Here is a 21,841-nt window from a genome sequence, read left to right on the forward strand (position 1 = left end):
CAAAGAAGCAGTACTCAGAGTGGCACTTCTCCAGCAGCTGCTAGCAAGCCGACGCATCAATAATCAGTACTCACATACACACCCCAACAACCTGGAGAATTCAGAGAAACCCATCACCAATCAACAGTGTAAAAAAAAAAAAAAAAACCCACAAGTTATAACACCTTTATACACAGCGTGGGCAGCTGCTCAGTCCAGGTCAAGGTGGAGCGAGAGGCAAAGCAGGAAAGAGAAAGTCAGTCAGAGAGAGTGGCCCAGTGATGACTGGGGTTACCTGCTGGGCCTGAGGCCTCCTCTGCAGGTGATTCGGCCTACTCGGGTCACTGGGCCCAGAGAGTGGTAGAGACGTGTCCTGTTGGGTGTTGGTCATAGCGGTGTAGTGATCAGTTCCAGCCATAACACACACATGCACGTGTATATTCATACTCTCTCATGAACTATGGGATTTTTTATTTAAATGGTTAGTTTTTCCCTTCTATCCTGGTCTAAGCACTAACAGATCATTACAGTGCTATGGTTACACACACACATGCACTACTAAGAGTGCAGAAGTCACTAGGAGAAAAGGCAAAATACAGTAACACAATTATGATTAACGCAAATATTTGTACAAGCAGAGCATTTTATTACATATACAGTTTAGATAAAATCAGCACAATCAACAAGTGTTGAAAATGAGCTTTAAAAATGTACACTTGTCTCTAACTGAAGGCCACGAGCTGAACTGGTTAGTAGTCCAGTTGCAACTGGTGGATGTATTTGTGCACTTATATGTGCGCATGAGCAAAAAGTCTGACTGTGTGTGCGTGCGTGCGTGCGAGGGAGAGACAGACACTCACCTTTCGAACGCAGGCCAAGACATTTCTTCACTGAGTTCAGATCCTTCACTGCTTCCTGCAGTAACAAGAGTGGAAGTGTAAGCACTGCTCGTGTACGTGAAGATGGTGTCTCCGTTTGTGTGTGGTGTGTGTGATACCGTTAGAAAGTAGGTGTGTGTTTGAGTTTGGAAGCGAGATGCCGCTGGAGAAAACTACTATCGACTGTCAAAATGACTGTAATGAACATGCGCTGTCATCAAAACAGCTGCCTGCAGCTCTCACCTGGTTTCCCACTGAATCTAAGCAGGCTTGAGCCTGCCCAGTACCTGGATGGGAGACCTTCTGGGGAAAGGTGTAGAAGTGGTATTATTGAGGCCAGCAGGGGGCGCTCACCCTGTGGTGTGTGTGGGGCGTAATGCCCCAGTATAGTAACGGAGACACTATAATATAAAAACAGTAGTGTCAGGTCCTGACTCTCTGTGGTCATAAAAAAAAATCCCAGGACACTTATCATAAAGAGTCGGGGTATACCACAGGATATCCCTGGTATCCTGGTGAAATTCCCCCACTGGCCCTAATAATCCCCATCTCTAATAGCTAGTAGCATTCACATCATCCATGTGAATGCTACACACTAGTGGTGGTTGAGGAGATCCCCCCCAGCCACTACTATGTATATGTAAAGCGCTTTATAAATGTGACTATGCCTAGAAAAGCGCTATATAAATGTGACTGTAACTTTAAAAAAATTGGTATCCCATCGCAGCAGTTGTGCATGCAGAAATTCCTTACCCAGTGAGATGCCACTGGACAGAGTGGAGCTCTCTGCTTGTCCTCGTGTAGGTGTGTTGCTCTCCAGGACACTGTCGTCCAGCAGGTGTCTGGATCCGGCGTTGGGGAATGTAGCACTCTTAAACTCCACTGTGTTCATCTTATGAATGAAACTACATCATAGGGAAAATGCAGACACACACACAGAGAAAGACACACATAGAGACAAAGCTTTTAGAGCTTGTATGCTGTGTTCATGACCATTTGAGAAGTTTCTGACTTCTCAGTAGAAAAGTCCGGTTGATCAGTTTTGCCGATTAATCCACGATTGCCAGAACTACTGGTTAGTGGCAAAAATCCACAGTGAAGGTTTTCCCGGTTGAGTCCGTTGAGGGAGCAACTGAGAAGGGTCTGCTGCCGTTATACAGTACGAGAGCAGTCTCTAGAGGCGAAATAAAAACCATCACTGACAAATTTTGTTGTGTTATTTTGACTCATTTTGGATGTCTCTATTTTTATTTATTTGGAGTGTTACTTTTCCATTCAGTTTGGATGTATATCTTTCATTTACTTTAATATTGATTAATAGTTAATATATTCATTTTTTTTTTATAAAGCTCAGCACTATTTTACCTTGACTGTTATGTTTTCATTGGAGAATCAATTTGAAAAACTAAAGGTTGATTAATCGATAATCGGCAGGTACCGTCCGACTTGGCTATCGGTAAAATCCACTAGCAGTCGACCTCTAGAAAAGACCTGTTTGAACATCTGCCAAACTCATAACTCCTTTTCTGCGATTCCGTTACTTCAACATGGCGGTGCTCAGAGTAAAAAGTAAGAACAAGATATAAAAATCTGATTTAAGGTTTTTAAGCAGTCTTTTGAGTTTCTGTTTATGTTTAAAATCACTAAATACTGGGTGATATGTTGATAAGTGAAATTGGCTTTCTGCAAGATTTGTTGATCAAACTGCTCCTTCATGTCATTTTTGGCGCTATTAACAGTGAACTTTCATATCCACATCAATTAAATGCTACCCAACAACTCCTTCATTCCAGTTAAAATTTTTTTGTGACCGTGACGGAAGACTGTTTGCAGATAATGAGAGGACACGGCCCCTTAATGTACCTCTGTTTACAAATTCAGATGGAGGAGTTCTCCTGAACGCTCTAAGGTGGAAAGTAGAAGGTTCCCTGTTGGAAACTCCGAGTTGGAGTTCCCAGTTATCGTGAATGCAGCATTACGCGACCTTTAACATTGTTTAATTACGTTGCAGCTGATTCAGCGTTCTGCTCTGCAATAATAAATGTTTTAGCTTTTTAATTCGTTTAATTAGTCTCACATTTGCCCTGCCTGGTGTTACGTTTATTTGTTTATTGAGATACAAACATTGTGATACGAAAATCTCATCTACAATTCAACGTTTCCTACATGAGGTGAGTGAGTCTCAGCTTAGTTTTGTGTTCACTGTAAGTAAGAACCAAATCCAGAGGCAATAAGATTTATTGAGATTTAATGAGTGAGGGGTGAGCAAAGCATAGTAGAAGGTCAGAGTGAAGGGACTCACTTGTATCCCAGGCTGTGACACTTCCTGTGTCCATAGGGTAGGAGGTTGCGAGGGGAAGGCGGAGTACCCGGGACTTTAGGCAGGCCACCATCAGCAGAGTTGCCACGACGCCCACACAAGGGCGAACCAGAGGCATCCGAACCTGAGCCGAATTAAAAAAACGGAAGAATGAGACGAATCTTTAAGTTTCTTTGCATACGGACGAAGAACGTGTTCACACTTCTCTTTAGTTATAGATTGCTCTTTTCCGTACCTACGAGGTCTTCTCTAGAGGCAGTTGCGCGAGGTGTGCTAGTGGCTGGCTCAATCTTCAAAGACAACCTGATCACAACAGATTAATAATAAATATATTTACAATACATAAAAAGTTACAAACTACAAAACAAAAACTCCCAGTGAGCCCAGATAACACTCACTTGTAGTTGTCATCCTCCACAAACTTCTGTAACTCCTCAATGTAGTGAACGGAGTTGAGATAGTTCTGGACATGGGGCAATTCAGGTATATCTGAGCCATGAGAACAAAATGAGAATTAAAACCTAGTGCATCAATGTGTGGTAATTAATGCATGTCCAGTTGAATGTCAAAAACATACTCACCATATTCGCAGGATCTCTGCAGGTCTGAGATGATTCTCAGAATGTTGTTCATCAGGTTGGACCTCTGCTCATTTTCCAGAATACTGCCGGTGGAAGGATATGCTGAGTCTATGTACGTGAGATCAGACAGATACATACCTGAAGAGAGAACACACACACACCAAAGTCAGTTTACAGTTAATACCTTATGTGCAGGACTCTATGTGATCAGTCCCAGCTATGCGCTCCGGTACAGCAGAGTCATCCTGTTTCTAAAATCGGACAAAAACACACACCGTTCCTCTTTCAGTAACACACACAATAATGAATTTTCAGCATTAAAAGTGTCACGCAGTCCACACAGAGCTGTGGGAGAAAATTAGGGTTCCCTCTTTTAAAGAAACTTTCCAGTAAGAATGAGAAAAGACTGATCACCTCTGGCTGTGCTGACTCTACACTGGATTAACATTAGAGCATATTAGGATCATTATGACAGAAAATATTAATATTAGAAAGAAGAACAAGTGGATTGGGGGGGGGGGGTTCTTTTTCACATCTAATTACTATACTCAGCCTTAAAACTCTCAAACGCATGTCGTATAACATTTGCTGCGGCACTTTAAGAAAAAAAAAGTGTATCTCCTCTTTCCAGCCGAAATTCTGTCCTATATATACACACAGTGTAAGATAAAGTTACAGGGGAGTCAGCGAAGAACCACAAATCAGCCACAAATTTAAAATATAACTCTCTTCCATTTACATAAACCATCATATAATGCCAACTAAACATTACCCCTTCTGATCGGCAATCCAATCACTGTTTTCATTTCTGAGAATGATGATAAAAAATGAGCTTAATGATTTTATATATTTGTCTAATGGGGTTGTAGTAGTTCCCAGGTCAAGAAAAGTCTGACTGACTTTTCTTTACTAGTTCTAGTAAAGAAAAATACTTAATAGCAGAAGTAGTGGTGGTGGGAGAGTTGGTAGTAGTAGTAGTAGTAGTTGTAGAATGGGTGGTAGTAGTAGTACTAATAGTAGTGGTAGAGGTAGTAGTAGTAACAGTAGTGGTAGAAGTAGTAATGGTAGAGGTAGCAGTAATGGTAGAGAGGGTAGTAGTAATGGTAGAGAGGGTAGTAGTAATAGTAGTATCGGCAGTAGTAATAGAGGGAGTAGTAGTAGTAGTGGTAGAGAGGGTAGTAGTAGTAGCAGCAGTACTAATAGTAGAAGTAGAGGTAGTAGTAGTAGTACTAATAGTAGTGGTAGAGGTAGTAGTAGTAGTACTAATAGTAGTGGTAGAGGTAGTAGTAGCAGTACTAATAGTAGTAGTAGTACTAATAGTAGTGGAAGAGGTAGTAGTAGCAGTAAGTAAAGTTACTGCTTAAAACATCTACTCAAGTAGTTCTCAGGACATACTTTAACATTTACCCTCACAGTAAAGTGGTTTTACTTCCATTGCAGTGGGGTTACAGGGTGCTGAAAATGTCAGTCAGTAAAATGTCAGTCAAATCTCTGTGATGAGAAATACAGTGTGAGCAGAGTGGCTGAAAATACAACTCTAAGAAAGAAAGAAAGAAAGAAAGAAAGAAAGAAAGAGAGAGAGAGAGAGAGAGAGAGAGAGAGAGAGAGAGAGAGAGACAGAGTCTATCACAGCTCATTGGATCGGGTTGTAACTCACATTAACCCTGAGCACAAACTTGCAGAGGCTTGCATGCACAGATTACATAATGTCTGTAAAAAAAACCACAGAAAATCCCTACAAAATTCTCCTGCAACATATCAGTACAACCAACTGAAACGCAGCCAGCACACAAAAACCTTAACGCTGATTCACACCATATGTCAAATATCTCACCTTTTGGCTCATGTTACAGAAAACATCAGTGTTTTCACTCAGACAAGTTTTCTAAGGTCTCCATTTCCTCGTCTTTTTCTGGAAAACAATGATTAAAAGGGAGTCCAAAAAAAAAAACAACAAAAGTTCCCCCAAACAAGAAAAGAAAACCTGACCCCTGTAACCCTCTGTCCCTACCTCCCCTTCCCTCTTTCTTGCCATTGCTTCTTCACCTCCCCATCCTTTGTGAAAAACGGAGGCGGTGTCTGAAGGCGGCTCAGTCTCCAGGACGCAGCTGTGAGTTCCAGAGCCATGTCTTGGCTACAGAGCTGTTGAAGAACCACAGACGCTTGCCGCCCGCAGTCTCTGGGAAGAGAACTCCAGAGCGGAGGAGGCCTCAAGCGTGGGATATGAGAGACAAGCGCAGCACTGAGGACTTCCACAGATTGTTGGACACTGTGAGTTGACAGCCAACCAGAAGATCTGACAGAGCTCCAGGAACATCTACACGCACGCATAAAGATCACGCTACGTACGGCTACAGGAGGAAACTGTGAGTGCACTGCTTCACTTCTAGCTCTTAATGAAAACGAATGTTTTCCTTCTTTCTTTCCGGCTGCTCTCTGCTGTTCTCATGCTGTAATGTTTAGTGCTGCTGTTGTTTTCTACAAACAAAACTCCAGGGCACATCTCTCTGTGCTCCCACTCACTATTGCCAGAGTACCGGGTCGGGTCGCAGGGCTAAGATTACACCAGTTACCCTGCTGGATTTTTAAAAAACCCAACGCCCCCCCCCCCCCAAAAAAAAAACCAGCGACGCAGAACTAGGGCAAGATCAAAGCCATAAATAAATAAATAAATAAATCCTCAAAGACGAGAAAAAAGAGAGGGGAAATTATTCAGAGAACTTCCCCGCTCTTGTCTGGGGAGCCTTGCGGGGAACAAGTTGATGTGGATGAACGCGTGAGACTGCTTGCTTTGTTAAGCATCAAACCGGAAGAACCCCCGAGGTCAGGGGTGCAGAAAGACTCGTCTCCCACAAGGCCGTGCTTGTCTGTGTATTACTGTGTTATGCTTTATTGTTGTTCTGCAGGCATTTGCTGATTCAGTATTTAAGAATCTAAGCCTTGTCCGATGCGAAAGACCGGTGCGTTTGTACTGGATCGCATACCCTGTGTCTGCACTTCTATAAGATGACGTGCTGAGATGTGGGCTTATATTTAGCAAGTCTCACTTGGTGGCTCTGTGTACAAAGAGTTTTATAGATGGGATAAAGGGTTCCATTCATAAAAGCCCTGTTTAAAGAAAATATACACCCCCACCCTCAAAGACACAAGGTCATTTTACACTAACCGCTGTAGACATCGGTGGGTCCCGATGTAGACACACCGGACCCACCAAACCCAGTTACTTGATATTCTCGGTGTACATGCACATGCATGTACTCCCCTGGATGGAGTAATCCGGTCCGTCCTAACATCAGGGGCATTTCGGCAAACTCTGTCCTGCGAGTAGCCTGGCGTGTACGACATGCTCTAACACGTACAGTACAGAAGCATAAACCCACAGACAAGACCATAAATCTCATCATGCTGTGCTGAGGGTCGAGAGGTTAAAATGCGATACAGTTAACCCCCTGTTTTCTTAACGATCTACAATGCTTACAACTCTACCCAAACAAAACAAGCAGAATGTGAAAGGTTAAGAACACACGTGTGCCCCCTGAGAGCAGTAAAAAGCATGCCTGCGCATAAACACAGACCAGGCAGGCCACGTCATTTCTTGTTCGAGCGTTTGCCATGTAAGTCACCTGCTGTATGTGTGTATTTAAAAGAAAAACAATCCTCCACCTCAAAACACGGGTCTTGTTTGAAACTTGATCAGCACGTACCACCATTCTATACTGTGTCCTAAAGAAGGAAAAAAAACCCCAAAAACATAAAAAGAAAACCCTTGGGAGTTTTCTCCTGTTGTTTTCTCGTCCCACAACACAAGATGGTTTTTACCACGAATAATGTTTTATCAAATAGGGTATAACACACATACGGTACACTTCATGGGTTCAGCAAAAACACACAAACAGTTCTCTTAAATCAAAAGTAACATCGCATGCATGACTACACTACACACAAGACACAACCTCTGGCATGGCTAGTTTTCTTCTATACTCATCTGGAAGGCTTGCTTACACACACACACACACACACACACACACACACACACACACACAGTCGGTGTTATCTGTAACCCTAAAAGATCTCTGGGCTGGTAAAGGGTCAATGACTTCAACAGCTCACTGAACGTGATTAGAAAAGCGAATCGTTTGAACTCGTGTTTAAAGCCGTCCCGTGTCAGGGGAACTGACTGAAATTCACAGCTTTCCAAACTAAAGTAATCGCCCTGTAAGGCCATGCTCTGCTGAATGAAGACTTTTCAATTCATAGCCCTCTTCAGCTCCGAGTGCTGACGCCAATCTTCCCCATTTTCACAGTCCATAAATTCATCACATCGCGCGCTCGTTCTCTTAATTCTGCCAAACTCAATTTCCTCCTACGCTCATTCCAATGAAAGGATATGATTACGAGATGCAACAAAGAGAATGCTGACCAGCTCTCTTTTGAGCCTCTTTCCTTTGCTCCACCCAAACCCCTCCACCCCCACACTCCCTCTCTCCTGCCATCCTTCATTTTGCCAAAGTTTCCTCCGCAGTGAATAAGGGACCTTCATGCTAAAGCTACGTGTCCTTAGGCCCTGCGTGAAACATTGGACTCTGCCACTCTCTGCTGCCGTACTGAGAGAGAGAGTTTGTGTGCGCAAGTGCACAGCATGATGTCAAAATAAAACAAATCCTCCACGAAGAGTTAAAGCTAGTATTCACGTAAAAAAACGGGATCGTTTCTCACTATGTGTTCCCATACATCTTCATTCTCACAATTGTTTCATCTTTTTTCCCCTCTAGGCTTCTCTTTCAGCTTTCAACACTCTTTCCTCTTCACCAGAACAGATCACATGTGCGTGCGTGTGTGTCCATCCCATCCCGACAGACTCGTCTTGCGGAAAATCTGATGGCCAGATGTTGGAAACCTCCGATATTATTTTAAAGGCTGGGAAATACATTTAATATATAAATAAACAAATCTCATCCAAATGGCTCTCACTCCTGGGCAGTCAGCAATAACTCAGGTGTATTTGCGATCACACAAACTCAGCGGGCAGACTAACGTGTGTGTGTGTGTGTGTGTGTGTGTGTGTGTGTGTGTGTGAGTGTGTGTGTGTGAGTGAGAGAGAGAGAGAGAGAGAGGAATACTGAAGAGGATCATCAACATATGCGATTAATATTCATAAAGACACAGAGCAGGGGAAGCAAGGCCAGCATGTACAAAGTACAGAAATATCTAATACAAGCTGTTAAAGCAAGTCTTTATCAAGAAACAGGAACTAATCACAGCAGTACCTCCTAAGTATTAAGTATGACAGTTGCATTACCATATAGTTGTCATACGGTTACATACGCCTTGCAGAATCTGCAAAATGTTAATAATATTTTTTTAAATGATTACTAAGAGGGATCATAAGCATTGCATTCATTTATTTACTGATTCTCAAGAAGGTAACACAAGCCAGGGGGTGTAAACTTTTGAACAGGATGATCGTTAATTATTATTTTGTTTAAAGATCTGAATTTTTTTCATTTAGTACTGCCCTTCAGAAGCAACATAAGATATTTACATGTTTCCCAGAAGACAATAATAATTTAAACTGATCATCCTGTTCAAAAGTTTACACCCCCCTGGCTCTTAATGTATTGTGTTGCCTTCTTGAGCATCAGTGAATGTTTGCACCTTTTGTAATACTCGTGTACGAGTCCCTCAGTTGTCCTCAGTGTGAAAAGATGGCCAGGGAAAGGGGTCAGATTTAAAACAAAGAATGTGCAGGACCTGGAGGATTATTCTGAAGAACAGGGCAGTTTAACTGCTCGGGACAAACAAGGGACTCATGAACAACTATCACAAAAGATAAAAACATCATGTCATTGATCATCCAGGTAACGACACACAGTATTAAGAATCGAGCGTGTGTAAATTCAGTTATTATCGTGTCTTGTGCACTATACATAAACATCTGTTATGTGAAATAGATTATTCATGACAGGACTAAATAAAAAACTAAATGTTTATGATCATTGTTATTTTTTTTTAAATTTAAATCATTAACATTTTGCGGATTCTGCAAGGTGTGTGTAAATTTATGACCTCAGTTCTGTATCCATGAACTGCGTACCATGTTTACTTATGAGTCCAATAAGTACACAAGAAATTTTTCCCATCCACATCATTAGCAGAAACTCTGAACATTAAGCTTAAGCTCCACCTACTACAAAATCCTGTCATGCCATACATCATAAGTCTTGTTTGCAGATGTCAATTTATGTGTAATTATAATGTATGTCACATATATATTTGTATACACAATGCATATTTGTCGGTCTGGGGTCATGTTCTGAAAAGGTCTCAAATCATTCACGTACAAAAAGAGAGCAGGTGAAGATTTTCCAACAGTGGCCTTTCTTTAAGGTTCTGCCTTCCTCCTGAAACTATTATGATACTTTGTAGATAACGGGGCTACCAACATGTCATACTGCACCTAAATAACAAGTGGTGTAACAAATGTGACAAAGTTGCCTGGTTTAAATCCCAGATCCTAAACCAATATCAGACACATGAGCATGATGTAGAGTTTGCTTTCAGAAACTGTACTTAAAGACATTTAATCTTAATGTTCCTACCACCTCTGTCTGCAATTCTCTTATATTTTTGTTGCACCCACGGGATGGATTCGGTACATCAGAAACATTTCTGCCTTCTTCTTCTGCATGTTAATCCCCTTAAAGGGCCAGTTTAGCTTTCAGCCAAAACATAATTTTCAGACATTATAAGGCACATTTTCTCTAGATCAGTGGTTCTCTGTGTATTTTATTGCTTTTCAAATAGAACGTGTATAAATGAAAAACCCTGCGTTCCCTCTCCCTCTGTATTTTCTTTTTGCTGGGGAGAGGCGGCGCTTAGCTGCCTTTTATCTAGCTGTCATTGCAGACCAGTGTAGCCAACTTAGCGACTTTTTTTTTTTTTTGCAACATCGACAAATCTAGTGATTTTTTGGACAACCTTTAGCAACTTTCCAAAGATCATGGTCAAGGTCTTGCTTTCCCGCTGCACTCACACCCCTCTCTGCGTCTGCTCTGTTCAGTGAGGGGCTGAGAGCCGGGATATAACAATATCATGGATAACGAGATACGCCCTTCGTCCCCATTTACATCATTCGTATGCGAATGTTTTTAGTACACAAGACGAATGTACTGCAACGTTTCACATGTAAAATAGTCCACGTAATTACAGCCTAGTTCTCTTGTTCAAAGTAGTTAGTGTTCAGAAACATTTCTGATCATTCATGTTCCATACCTGTCCGTTATATAGTTTTATAAAAGTCATTTAAAAAATCCTTAAAATGATGAAGTAATTTTAAAAAAAGTACAAACACACAAATGCAAAAAAAAAAACAAACAAAAAAAAACATCTATCTATCTATCTATCTATCTATCTAAAGAAATTATAGATTAGGTTATATATATAGATAGATTTTATATAGAATAGATAATCATTATACCTGGTCTCCCTAATATGGCGGGGGGGGGGGGGGGGGGGGGGACATGATATGGGAGGCTTGGGGGGGGGCGTTAGTTACAAAAAGTTGAGACCCTCTGCTAAGATGAAAGGCTTTTCTCTTCCAAAAATAATTGACTTAATCTACAGCTGTACAACAAAGTGTACAGCATCCACTATCTCAGTATGGGATCAACACCAGGCTAAACAGGTAAACAATAAACCCACAACTCGGTTCAGAAAGCAATTTTATCATACCACATGTACCACAGGCTCTCAGTGCACCATGTCACTTTAGGATCTTAAATGACACAATGCCATAAAGGATAAGGCAGTAGTGATGCAGCAGTTTCTGAACTAGCACATTGGTGGGAAATCCAAAATGTTTTTCTCTTTTTTTTAATACACAATTGTCGTCATAGACAACACACTTGTATAAAACTTTTACCAACTTAGACTGCTGTAGAGCTCTGCTGGGAAAAAGTCTGCTTGGTCACCCCAGATGGAAAATTATATATTATTATATGTCAAAAATGTGTCATAAAAATATCAACCAGTAAATAAATAAACAGCATCAAAAAATTGAGCCCTTCAAGCGATTCAAAAATTCCACTTCCTGGAATGAGGCACGTATTTGTCATCTGGGTATTTTCACAACGGATGACTAGAAGACAAAACCATGATTCAGTAAGATAGCTGTTGGCATGTGTGGTGAACCTTTAAATCTACCACAGGATCGTTTCACTATTTGCATAGTGGTTTCCTCAATTATATTGTCTTAGAGACCTTGTATCTGCCTCTTAATAAAAATAACAGCTCATGGGAATATGTCTTTAATAGCTTCCATAACCAATGTTTCTGCAACGGAGCCCAACAGAAACAACTGAACGGATTCAGTTATAACGGTCTGAAAATCAGCCAGGTGACATCATCGACGAGTACTTTTCACATTAGAAACTTGATAGAACACACTGGGGATGGCCATGACCCATGGTTTGCACGCAACTTAATCTGGCCCAATAGGTCTCAGATGGCTGCAGTTGTTAATAGAACAGATCAAAGTTGCTGAGATCAGTCTAACGAATACAAGGAAACAGTAAAGTTGCCACCTTGGGAAAGGCGTACCATATGACTCAAGGGAACGGGAAAGTTATTGCCTTGGGAATGAAGTACCACATGACTCAAGGGAACGAGAAAGTCATAGCCTTGGGAATGACGTACCACATGACTCAAGGGAACGGGAAAGCCATCGCCTTGGGAGCGGCATACCACATGACTCAAAATGGTGGAATTAAGACTCTTCAGACAGGAGGCAGTATATCAGCATAATTTAGCAGAAGCATCTCTAGGCAAATCCACCCAAAAAAATAAAAAAAACAAAAAGAGTACACTATTAGTACTTATTAGAAATATATTAACAGTCCTGAAGCTACCATTAAGCAATGAAGTCAAACACTCCCTCTAGCAGATATTCCTGTATTTCTAATATAAGACCTCCAGACAATCCACATTTTAGCTCTCAGCATACATGGAAAGCAATCAAAAAAGCTCAGCAAATCATAGAAATGAAAAATAAATGACAAACTGCGACAAAGTGAGCCTCCAGCGCATTTTATCTTGGCAAGAAAATGAAAATATTTGTCAGTTATTACCAAGGCAGTGGAAATATAGTTAGCGTTTCTCCAGAATAACTGTGAAATAAAGTAAGCCGTGATCCAGTTATCTCAGGATCCAATGTCTGTGTGAATCTCCCAGAATGACAGCGAGAGAAAAATGTGTGCAGAAGAGGAAGCAGCCAGCAGCTAGCTGTGATGTCTGAGCTCTACTGGTCCCAAAAACCTGTGCTCGAGCCAGGCATGCTGTTTAGCAGGCTGGCCAACAGCAACATCCACATGCTGCTTTCAGGCTGCTCTCTCTCACCTAATTTTCATCAGTTTCAGTCAGTTCAGAAATTGTTTTACTTCCTTTATCCTTTCGGCAGCCCATTTTATTCTATTACCTGCTGTCTGCTTATTGTGCTTTCTATCATCCTTAAATCTTTTTCAATCAATGCTTTCTTGGGATCAGTTTGGTCCATTGTGTGTGCATTGGTGCAGTTTGAACTGTAGCTAGAAGAGAAGCCATCAGTGATTCTTAAAAAAAAAAAAACACTAAATATCTTTCCAGCTTACAGCAGTTAATGACTGGTGGACTAAAAGATATTGAAAAAAGGAAGAAAAGCCATAAAAAAGCATTAGATTTGTGTGTAATGGTGACAGACTCTTACTGGCACAGTGTGCATAAGCAAAGCGGATGGAGAAAGACAGAGAAAGACGGAGATCAAGGTGCATAAGAGGAAGTGAAGGAGTGGGAGTGAGATAGAAAGTAGAGAAGCACAATAAAGCTTTTTTTGCATTTTGTTTAAGAGAACATGTTTAAAACATGAGGATATTGTGTAGCTGCAGGCAAGATTTCTTTAAAACAGCTCAGAAGCACCAAGACATCAGAATCAGAAAGAAAATCAATTCCCTGAATCAGTAAATCAGACCTGCCCTATTAGGAACTACTGTAGATATGAAAACTGCCCAGTGAGGTACATAGACATGACCTCAGACCTATGGAGACAAACAAGGCGGTTTGAAAAGTCTGTATATGTAGACTGAGGCACCTGAACAATTGTGTGTGTCCGGTGCTGATGAAGCAGAACTTGGCAGGAGGGAAAAGGAGATTGTGTGATACGAGATGGTGAATGCAGGTGGAGATACCTGCATTAGACCTACGATGAATGCACAAAGATGTGTGTTCACTTCAGGGCCATGACATAAATAAAGTTTCTGGTTGAAAGATTATGATGAAAAAAGGGGGTTGAATTTTCACCCAGGGTCAAAACCAGAGGCCCTACTAGTCTCGAGGTTTGAGCCAGAGCAGCCGGCTAGAAGGAGATGTCTTATAAATACCAGGGAACTGATAAACACATCACTTCAGAACCAGGAGCGCATTCCTAAAGTCAATCACCCAACCAATCAGAGCCTGTGGTGGCAATTCACATATCAGCACGGCCAGTGGAATTTTCTGTTGGCAAGTTTTTATTTAAATCAGAAGACTGGCACAGTTACAAATGCATATGAGGCAGTTGCCGAAGAAAGCACAGTGACTTCTCAGTAGGGTTTGTGTCCCACATTTCCAGTGTGGAAATGCACCTAAAAGTTTACTTGTTCTACTCTGAATTGCTGCTTACTAATGGCTGTGTTTCTTGTTTTAGGTGAATTACTACATTCTTCTGGTCTGTGCAGAGGCAGACTGACGCGGGGGGAAAAAGAAGGCGGCCAGAACAAAAAAAAACAGCCAAAAAAAAAAAAAGGTGGTGGACAGGGAGGAGAGAAGTACAGCAACCATGAGGGTAGAAACGTGGAAACTGGGCATGATGCTCTTCTTCTGTCTCGCCGCACTGGGCAGTTCTCGCTCAGACAATGAGCCGCTATTGTCTAGGCGCCGCCGGGCACCAGTTGATGATTCCAAAAGGTGCTCGTACACGTTCTTGGTGCCCCAGCAGAGGATCACGGGACCCATCTGCGCATCGACCACAGGGCCTGAGCCGGAAAAGGATCGAGTGACGCGCATGGACATCTCTGACCTGAAGGAAGTGTTGTCCAAGCAGCGTCGTGAGATTGAGACGCTGCAGCTTGTGACCGACGTGGACAGCAACTTGGTGAATGAGATGAAGCTCTTGCGCAAGGAGTCGCGCAACATGAACTCACGTGTCACACAGCTCTACATGCAGTTACTTCATGAAATAATACGCAAGCGTGACAACTCGTTGGAGTTGGTGCAGCTCGAGAACCGGGTGCTTAACGTGACATCTGAGATGCTGCGGCTGGCCACGCGCTACAAGGAATTGGAGCTGCGCTTTGCTAGCCTGGCTGCCACCGTCAACAATCAGTCAGTGCTGATCTCCATGCTGGAAGAGCACTGCATGCGCGGGTATGGACGCCACGAGCTGCCTGCCGTGCCACCGCTGGTGCAGGTGGTGCCTGAGACCATCCCAGCAAACAACAACCGCTTCACCAACGAGATCCACAGAGATCACAACAACCGAGCCTTCCCACGTGGCTCGCGCATGGATGTCCAACCAACCGCTGACCCTGTAGGTGTCCCACCAGCACCACAGGGAACCCTGAACTCTGACGGTAATGGAATTGTTTGGGATTTTTAAGTTTTGAGCACGTGGGGAGGTGGTGGGGGGTTTCTGGTGTGGTCAATTTCAGACACTAGAAAAATTACCAGGATTGTGCTTCGATTCCATGATTGGTCTTATAGGTATGGGTGATCGAACACTGCTGGTGTATTGTTTTGTATTAATAAAAAGAGGGATGGTAAGTGATATCACCCCCTTCTAAAGCCTAATCACAGAGCAGAAGTGCACAGACTGCACTTCTAAATGTGTGAAAAGGTTTAAAATTGCAGGACACAATACTCAGGATTAAAATAGAGCACGCAGAATACAGCTGAGATCAGAAGTTTACATACGTCTTGCATAATCTGCAAGATGCTAATCATTAAAAAAAATATATTTTGTTTAAAGATCTTAGTTTTTTCATTTAGTACTGCCATTCAGAAGCTACATAAGATATTTACATGTCTCTCAGAAGACAAAATAATAACAATCTACACCGATCAACCTGTTCAAAAGTTTACACCCCCCTGACTCTTCATGTGTTGCCTTCTTGCGCATCAGTGAATGTTTGCACCTTTAGTAATAGTCGTGTACGAGTCCCTCAGTTGTGAAAAGATGGATCTCAACATCATACAGCCACTGTTGGAAAGGAGTCAAATATGCAGAAGATGCTGGAAAAGTAAAGAATGTGCAGGACCTGGAGGATTTTTCTGAAGAACAATGGGCAGTTTAAGTGCTCAAGACAAACAAACAAACAAAAAAAACCCTGCAATTTATATGATCGCTCTTATTTTTCTAAAGTATTAAGACTTTGCAGATTCTGCAAAGCACATGTAAACTTATGACCTCAACTGTATGTTTAAAATAATAATAATAATATAAAAAAAATTAAAAAGGGAAAGGAAAGGAAACACTAAATGGCAGGATATGTGTGGTTTAATACCACAGAGTATGTTTCCATGTTTCTATACAACAGACAGCAGTCATGCAAGAACGTATGTCGAAAGTGTGTAGAAGCTTTTACTGTGGTAATACATCACACAACACATACAACATCGCACATGCACTCTCTCGATCAGACAGACAGCAAGACATTAAAGCTCACATGTAAAAAAAAATAAATAAATAAATAAATAAAATTTGCACATATGAACATAATCACACTCACTCTGGTTTCATGCACTCTGAATGGCACAGCACAGAGAGAAAGACAGGAATGAGAACCAGCTGCAACAGAGGTGTGATACATCTACCTCTGAGAGCTGACAGACTCTTCCTCTTCACCTTTACTAATGAAACCAGAATGACAGCACTCCATCCCTCCCTGCTGCAGCGCACGCACACAGACACACACACACATGCTCCTTTATCTCTGCCGCATTTCAGACCCTTTGTCCACTCTTTTAGAGACACAATTGGAAATGCTTTTACAGCTAATGCACAGGAGCACGAGAACACACCAATATCGACAACACAGAAACCATATCTGCTTCCACTTAATCAGAAGACACTTTTCAATTCATCATAGGGTAAACGTTTATACGTCAGAGCGGTTCAACCCTCATCGTGCCCATCCTCCTCCAGCTGCCTCTTTAGCGAACCTCTCACTTTCAGACCTCCACACTTGTGATCCAGTGTGAATCATCGTCCAGAACGTTCAGCCTTGCTGGCTTTGCTTCCTTACTACTGACCACTAATAGTAGACCACCAAGAGCCTGTGGAGCCTAAAAGTATATGGTTAGGACCACAGTTTATGCTAAAGACGCTATGTTCTAACCAGTGCGTCAACACTTCCAGAAAGAAAAAGACCATAATGTAGTACAGAGGTGGTACAGATAAAAATACATTGTGACCCCGGATGTATTTTGGGGGTCCACGTGTGAAAACGAGACGACAAGAGCACCTTCTGGCACAAAGCCTGACTGTGTGAACTCAATGTCGATCATTCACAAGGCCTCTGGCCATGCTGGGTAAACCTGCTGCTCTGGCATGACCATGGCTACTTAAGAAGTTTCTTTCAACACAGGAAACAGCCCCTCACAAGAGGGCCCCCACCATCTTTCTCCTTTTCCTGGCTCTCCCGTACAAGGCTGATTATTTTAGCTTAAGTGTAAAGGCAGAGAGGAAGAGAAACACAGAGAGAGAGAGAGAGAGAGAGAGAGAGAGAGAGAGAGAGAGAGAATAAGAGGCATAGAGAGATAGAAGGATAAACCTTGTGCATGATAACTCCCATTAGGACTACAGAGCTTATTTAGGAGTCAGGTAAGCATGCTGCGCTTACACGTAATGCTCTTGCAGATTGAACTGAGCAGATCATATGAGTGTCACCAGCAAAAACGACAAAAAACCTTTCAGGAGAACAACAGGGTGTTCAACTTTGACCTTTAGGCATGATTTCACTATGAACAGAATAAGACTATAATCCAAACATTGATCTATCGAGCTGTCTTAGATTTGACCCAAGTTTTGTGGGTAGTGAATCAGTATATCACGTATACGAGTTGGGGCATTGGTAAGGACCCTGGCTCACTGGTAAGGATCCTGGCTCACAACACATTGGGACACTGATAACTGAATTCCCGGTGACACGACTATGCACTGTAAAATGTCACCAAAACTTAAAAATATTTCAGCTTTATATGTCATATAAATTTGTTTGCTTAATCACACACGTTTCTGGCATAATATGTCAAGCGTAGACTAGCTAGCGGATTACAAAAAAAATCATAAAACACTTAAAAGTCATTAGACTCAAACAAACCGTATATAGAAAATCAAATATAGTTAAATGCTAACGTGAGTAATCATTTGAGAGCCACAACAACCATAACAAGATACTTACATTTCTAGACAAAGTTGGCGGAGAGTTCGTCCCCCCCCCCCCCGCTTGTTCTTCCAAGCTGAGCGGCTTCAGAAAACATGACGTCATTTCCAGTAAGGGAACACTGTGAGCGTCGGTCCTCCCTGGTTTTTGTGGTGCACCGCGGGAAGGATTTTGCGATTGAGACAGCCCTGCAAATGGCTGACTCCCTGATCGATGCCCTGACTACTGACCTAGAGCTGATTGAGATACAACCCTAGTATTTATGATAGTTGATAATAGATGATGATGATTGATGATCAGAATTTCACTTTTGCCTCTCAATTATATTCTATTTTGCTTAATAAATCTGTTATTTTTCCTCTTAAATTTAATGAACTGGCTGAATCTGACTGCATTAAAATATGATCAGATGGATGTTGCCATTTTCTCAGTCTCTACCCCTCTCACCATCTCCTTTTCTCTCACAGTCTCCCATATCTGCCCTTTTCTCACCATCTCTACCCCCTCAGCATCTCCTTTTCTCTCACCGTCTGCCCTTCTTTCCTTCTCAGAGCCCCTCCCTCTCATTGTTTCTCTTCTCACCGTCTTGCCTTCTTTCCATCACATTACCTCTCTGTCTCCCACTTAGGCCCATTCCGCGATTGTTACCAAGTTCGCCAGGCAGGGCACAGCACCAGCGGGATGTACCTTTTAAAGGCAGAGAGCAGTGACCGGCTGATTCAGGCTTGGTGTGAGCAGGGGTTGGACAACGGCGGCTGGACTGTCTTCCAGAGGAGAAAAGACGGCTCAGTCAACTTCTTCAGGAACTGGGAGAACTACAAGGTAAGAATCTAAAGTGACAATACACACATTCTTGCCACAGAATGTCACTCCAAACATGATCATACTGATCCAGCAGGTCAAAGGCCAGCTCCTGGGGTGTATATCAGTGGTTCTTAAACCAGGCCTTAAACCAGACAGTCCACATTGTGCGTATATATAATATATATAAAATATATATATACACATATATACACACACACACACACACACACATTATGTGTCCTTCACTACGATGCCTAAAACTGCAGTAACAATGTGAGTGAGTGAATGACAGTGTGTGAGACAAGAGAAGGAGTGTGGGGTGGGGGTGGGGGGTAAAAAAGAACCTGCCAAGAGCTTTGAAGATATAAACAGGAATAAACACGCCTTACCAAATATCAACATCCATCAAAACACAGCTTTACCAGGAATGTAGAAGTCAGCGCACTAAAAAAACACGCATGAAATTTGCCAATTGCTAAGCTGTGTACAGGGAAAAAAACCAAACATAATTACCAATCTTACCACAACACTACTTTCCTCAATACACAGAGCCAGACCAAGTGTTTCCCAAGCAAATTTGCTTTAACCAAAGAGACACAAAAAATACTTCCAAAAATACTTCCAGTGTGCCACGGGTAGTGAGCATGATTCAATCCAGCTGGATGGCTGAGTGGAAAAGAGCCATTTTTTTTTCTGTGTGCTGCTGCAATCCGTGGAAAAACACAATTATGCCTGAAAAAAATAAAAAGGTCTGGCCTGCCTGTGAGAGTCACGGACTCTGTGATTATTTAGATTCACAAAAGCATGTCAGCTAGTCTCATGAATTTTGAGGAAAGTCAAAAGGTACAACTGGGCTGTCTGTGTGTATGGCGTTGTGAATACTCGCAAGTAAAGATCACACAAACAAATTACGTAACTGCCCACTAAAGGACATAATTTATACACAACATGTGCACATTCTCACTCAATTGTGTAATAACCCACTAAACCAAACTAAAAGCACAATAAAAAGCTTGATCTATGCGCCACTCTCTCTTGAACAGAAAGGCTTTGGGAATATAGATGGTGAGTATTGGCTGGGGCTTGAGAACATATACAACCTGGCCAAGCAAGGTGACTACAGGTTGATGGTGGAACTGGAAGACTGGACAGGGAAGAAAGTCTACGCCGAGTACAGCAGCTTCCGGCTGGAGCCTGAGCTTGAGGGCTATCGTTTACGCCTGGGCACCTACCAGGGAAACGCCGGCGACTCGCTGGCCAGCCACAATGGCAAGCCCTTCACCACGCTGGACCGTGACAAAGACTCTTTCACAGGTACATCTGCTGTGCAGAACACACTGCAATAGTTGTGCTAAACAATTCTCTTCTGTCTTTCACCATCTCATACGCTATTGTTCCTCCCCCCAGGAGGCAACTGTGCTCACTTCCACAAAGGCGGCTGGTGGTACAACGCGTGTGGGCAGACTAATCTGAACGGTGTGTGGTACCCCGGAGGTGTGTACCGCAGCAAGTTCCAGGATGGGATCTTCTGGGCTGAATACGGAGGAGGCTTCTACTCGCTCAAGTCCGTCCGCATGATGATTCGCCCGCTCGACTGAGAGTTGCTCCTATTGGCTTGTGGTCTGAGAGACGGTAGGGTTGGAAACGAGCTCTCCACTCTCTCTCTGCAGTCAGCGAGAGAAAAAGGCCAGTTCATCCATTCAACAACTCCTCCTGTTTTTGGCTCCTGCAATCCCAGTCTTGTTTCGGTCCTCCTTACAGACTGAGTTTTCATGTTTTCATCCCTTTGACAAAATTAGCTAGGACAACCATACTGTACACATTTCATTCTGTGGTTGTGATTCCCATCCCACCCCGCTTTACTTTTTCCACTCTATACACAACAAGGACTGGAAACAGTCTGGGCTGAGAGCTCAGTCAGCTTTGATGTGTACTGGTCTGTAAATATAATTTAGATTTGTAAGTTTGCCTTGTTTTGTTTTTTTGAAAGAGTTCATTTAAGAACTCTTCTACAGAACTGCCCTTATCCACGGCTGTTATTTATCAGTAGTTATTTATAATAGTTACGCTATTTGTTATTTATGCCTGTGTACGATGTATGTTGTGCTTTTGCCGTCCACACGTCCGTGTCGATAGTGCCACAATACAATTTGTACGTACATAAGAACACAGCGGAAATCAAATAAACTTGTACAGCACTGACGGATGAATATTGTATAAACACTTATACATGACCACTAGCTCAGACCCTGGGGACCATCAAATTGTGTCCACAGTTTGTTTGTTTTTTCCCTTGAGCCAGACCGTCTCGAAGAGGCATTTTCACCCACTGATTGACTGACCCGTTGTAGAAAAACGCATGCACGAGGAGTCTAGCTAGCTGAATATCAATCGTGCTAGAAGCAAGCATGACTTCTGTGATATGCATCCATTTGCTGCATTTGTTCACCAACTAGCTCAGTGTTATTTGGGGTAGCTGTAGAGAGAGGGGTATAGCAGATTAGCTAAAGTTGTGTCGTTTCATAGGGGTGTTTGTGTCCAAGCTTGAAATAATATTCTAGAGCATAACCTCTATTCGGCGAAGTGGTGTGAGGACATACTGTGGTATGTATGCATTTATAGCTACAGACTGGCTGTAAATCTCAACCGTTATGTCGTTTACTTACATGAATGTGTGTTCTGTGCTTAGCTAGCCAGCTAGCTAGCTATCTAACTTTAGGCATGTTTCGATGCAACTAACATCAGCTAGCAAGCAGTGAGTGATGCGTATCCATGTGCTGCGTTTGTCATCCGCATCACCGAGACTGAGAGTCAATGACCACGTTTACA

At 42.4% G+C, this 21,841-nt stretch overlaps 2 protein-coding genes across 6 annotated transcripts in view; one reads left to right on the top strand and one right to left on the bottom strand.

The window, feature by feature from the left end:
• ralgps2 (Ral GEF with PH domain and SH3 binding motif 2) overlaps positions 1-21,841 on the bottom strand; it is a 119,642-nt gene that overhangs the window by 14,853 nt on the left and 82,948 nt on the right. For all 5 annotated transcript variants that reach the window (XM_053614609.1, XM_053614610.1, XM_053614608.1 and 2 more), the window contains 7 exons: positions 3,759-3,896; positions 3,576-3,666; positions 3,413-3,480; positions 3,160-3,301; positions 1,611-1,762; positions 840-894; positions 275-352 (listed from right to left, as the gene is read on the bottom strand). In XM_053614609.1, the coding sequence (XP_053470584.1) occupies positions 275-352; positions 840-894; positions 1,611-1,762; positions 3,160-3,301; positions 3,413-3,480; positions 3,576-3,666; positions 3,759-3,896 (724 nt within the window). The remainder of the gene's footprint in view (positions 1-274; positions 353-839; positions 895-1,610; positions 1,763-3,159; positions 3,302-3,412; positions 3,481-3,575; positions 3,667-3,758; positions 3,897-21,841) is intronic.
• On the top strand, positions 5,881-21,214 carry angptl1a (angiopoietin-like 1a). Its single transcript, XM_053614611.1, has 5 exons — positions 5,881-6,124; positions 14,473-15,397; positions 18,837-19,030; positions 20,056-20,326; positions 20,420-21,214. The coding sequence occupies exons 2-5, from the start codon at positions 14,605-14,607 to the stop codon at positions 20,608-20,610; spliced, it is 1,449 nt and encodes a 482-aa protein (XP_053470586.1). The 5' UTR covers positions 5,881-6,124; positions 14,473-14,604; the 3' UTR covers positions 20,611-21,214.

The sequence above is a fragment of the Ictalurus furcatus genome, chromosome 25, assembly GCF_023375685.1.
Source record: "Ictalurus furcatus strain D&B chromosome 25, Billie_1.0, whole genome shotgun sequence".
Lineage (NCBI taxonomy): Eukaryota > Metazoa > Chordata > Actinopteri > Siluriformes > Ictaluridae > Ictalurus > Ictalurus furcatus.

What these genes read in the sequence shown, in the direction of transcription:
- angptl1a (XM_053614611.1), top strand. Translation starts at nt 14,605, where the DNA reads ATGAGGGTAGAAACGTGGAAACTGGGCATGATGCTCTTCTTCTGTCTC. An exon ending in GGAACTGGGAGAACTACAAG is followed by an intron (nt 19,031 to 20,055) that starts GTAAGAATCTAA and finishes TCTCTTGAACAG; the next exon opens with AAAGGCTTTGGGAATATAGA. An exon ending in TGACAAAGACTCTTTCACAG is followed by an intron (nt 20,327 to 20,419) that starts GTACATCTGCTG and finishes TCCTCCCCCCAG; the next exon opens with GAGGCAACTGTGCTCACTTC.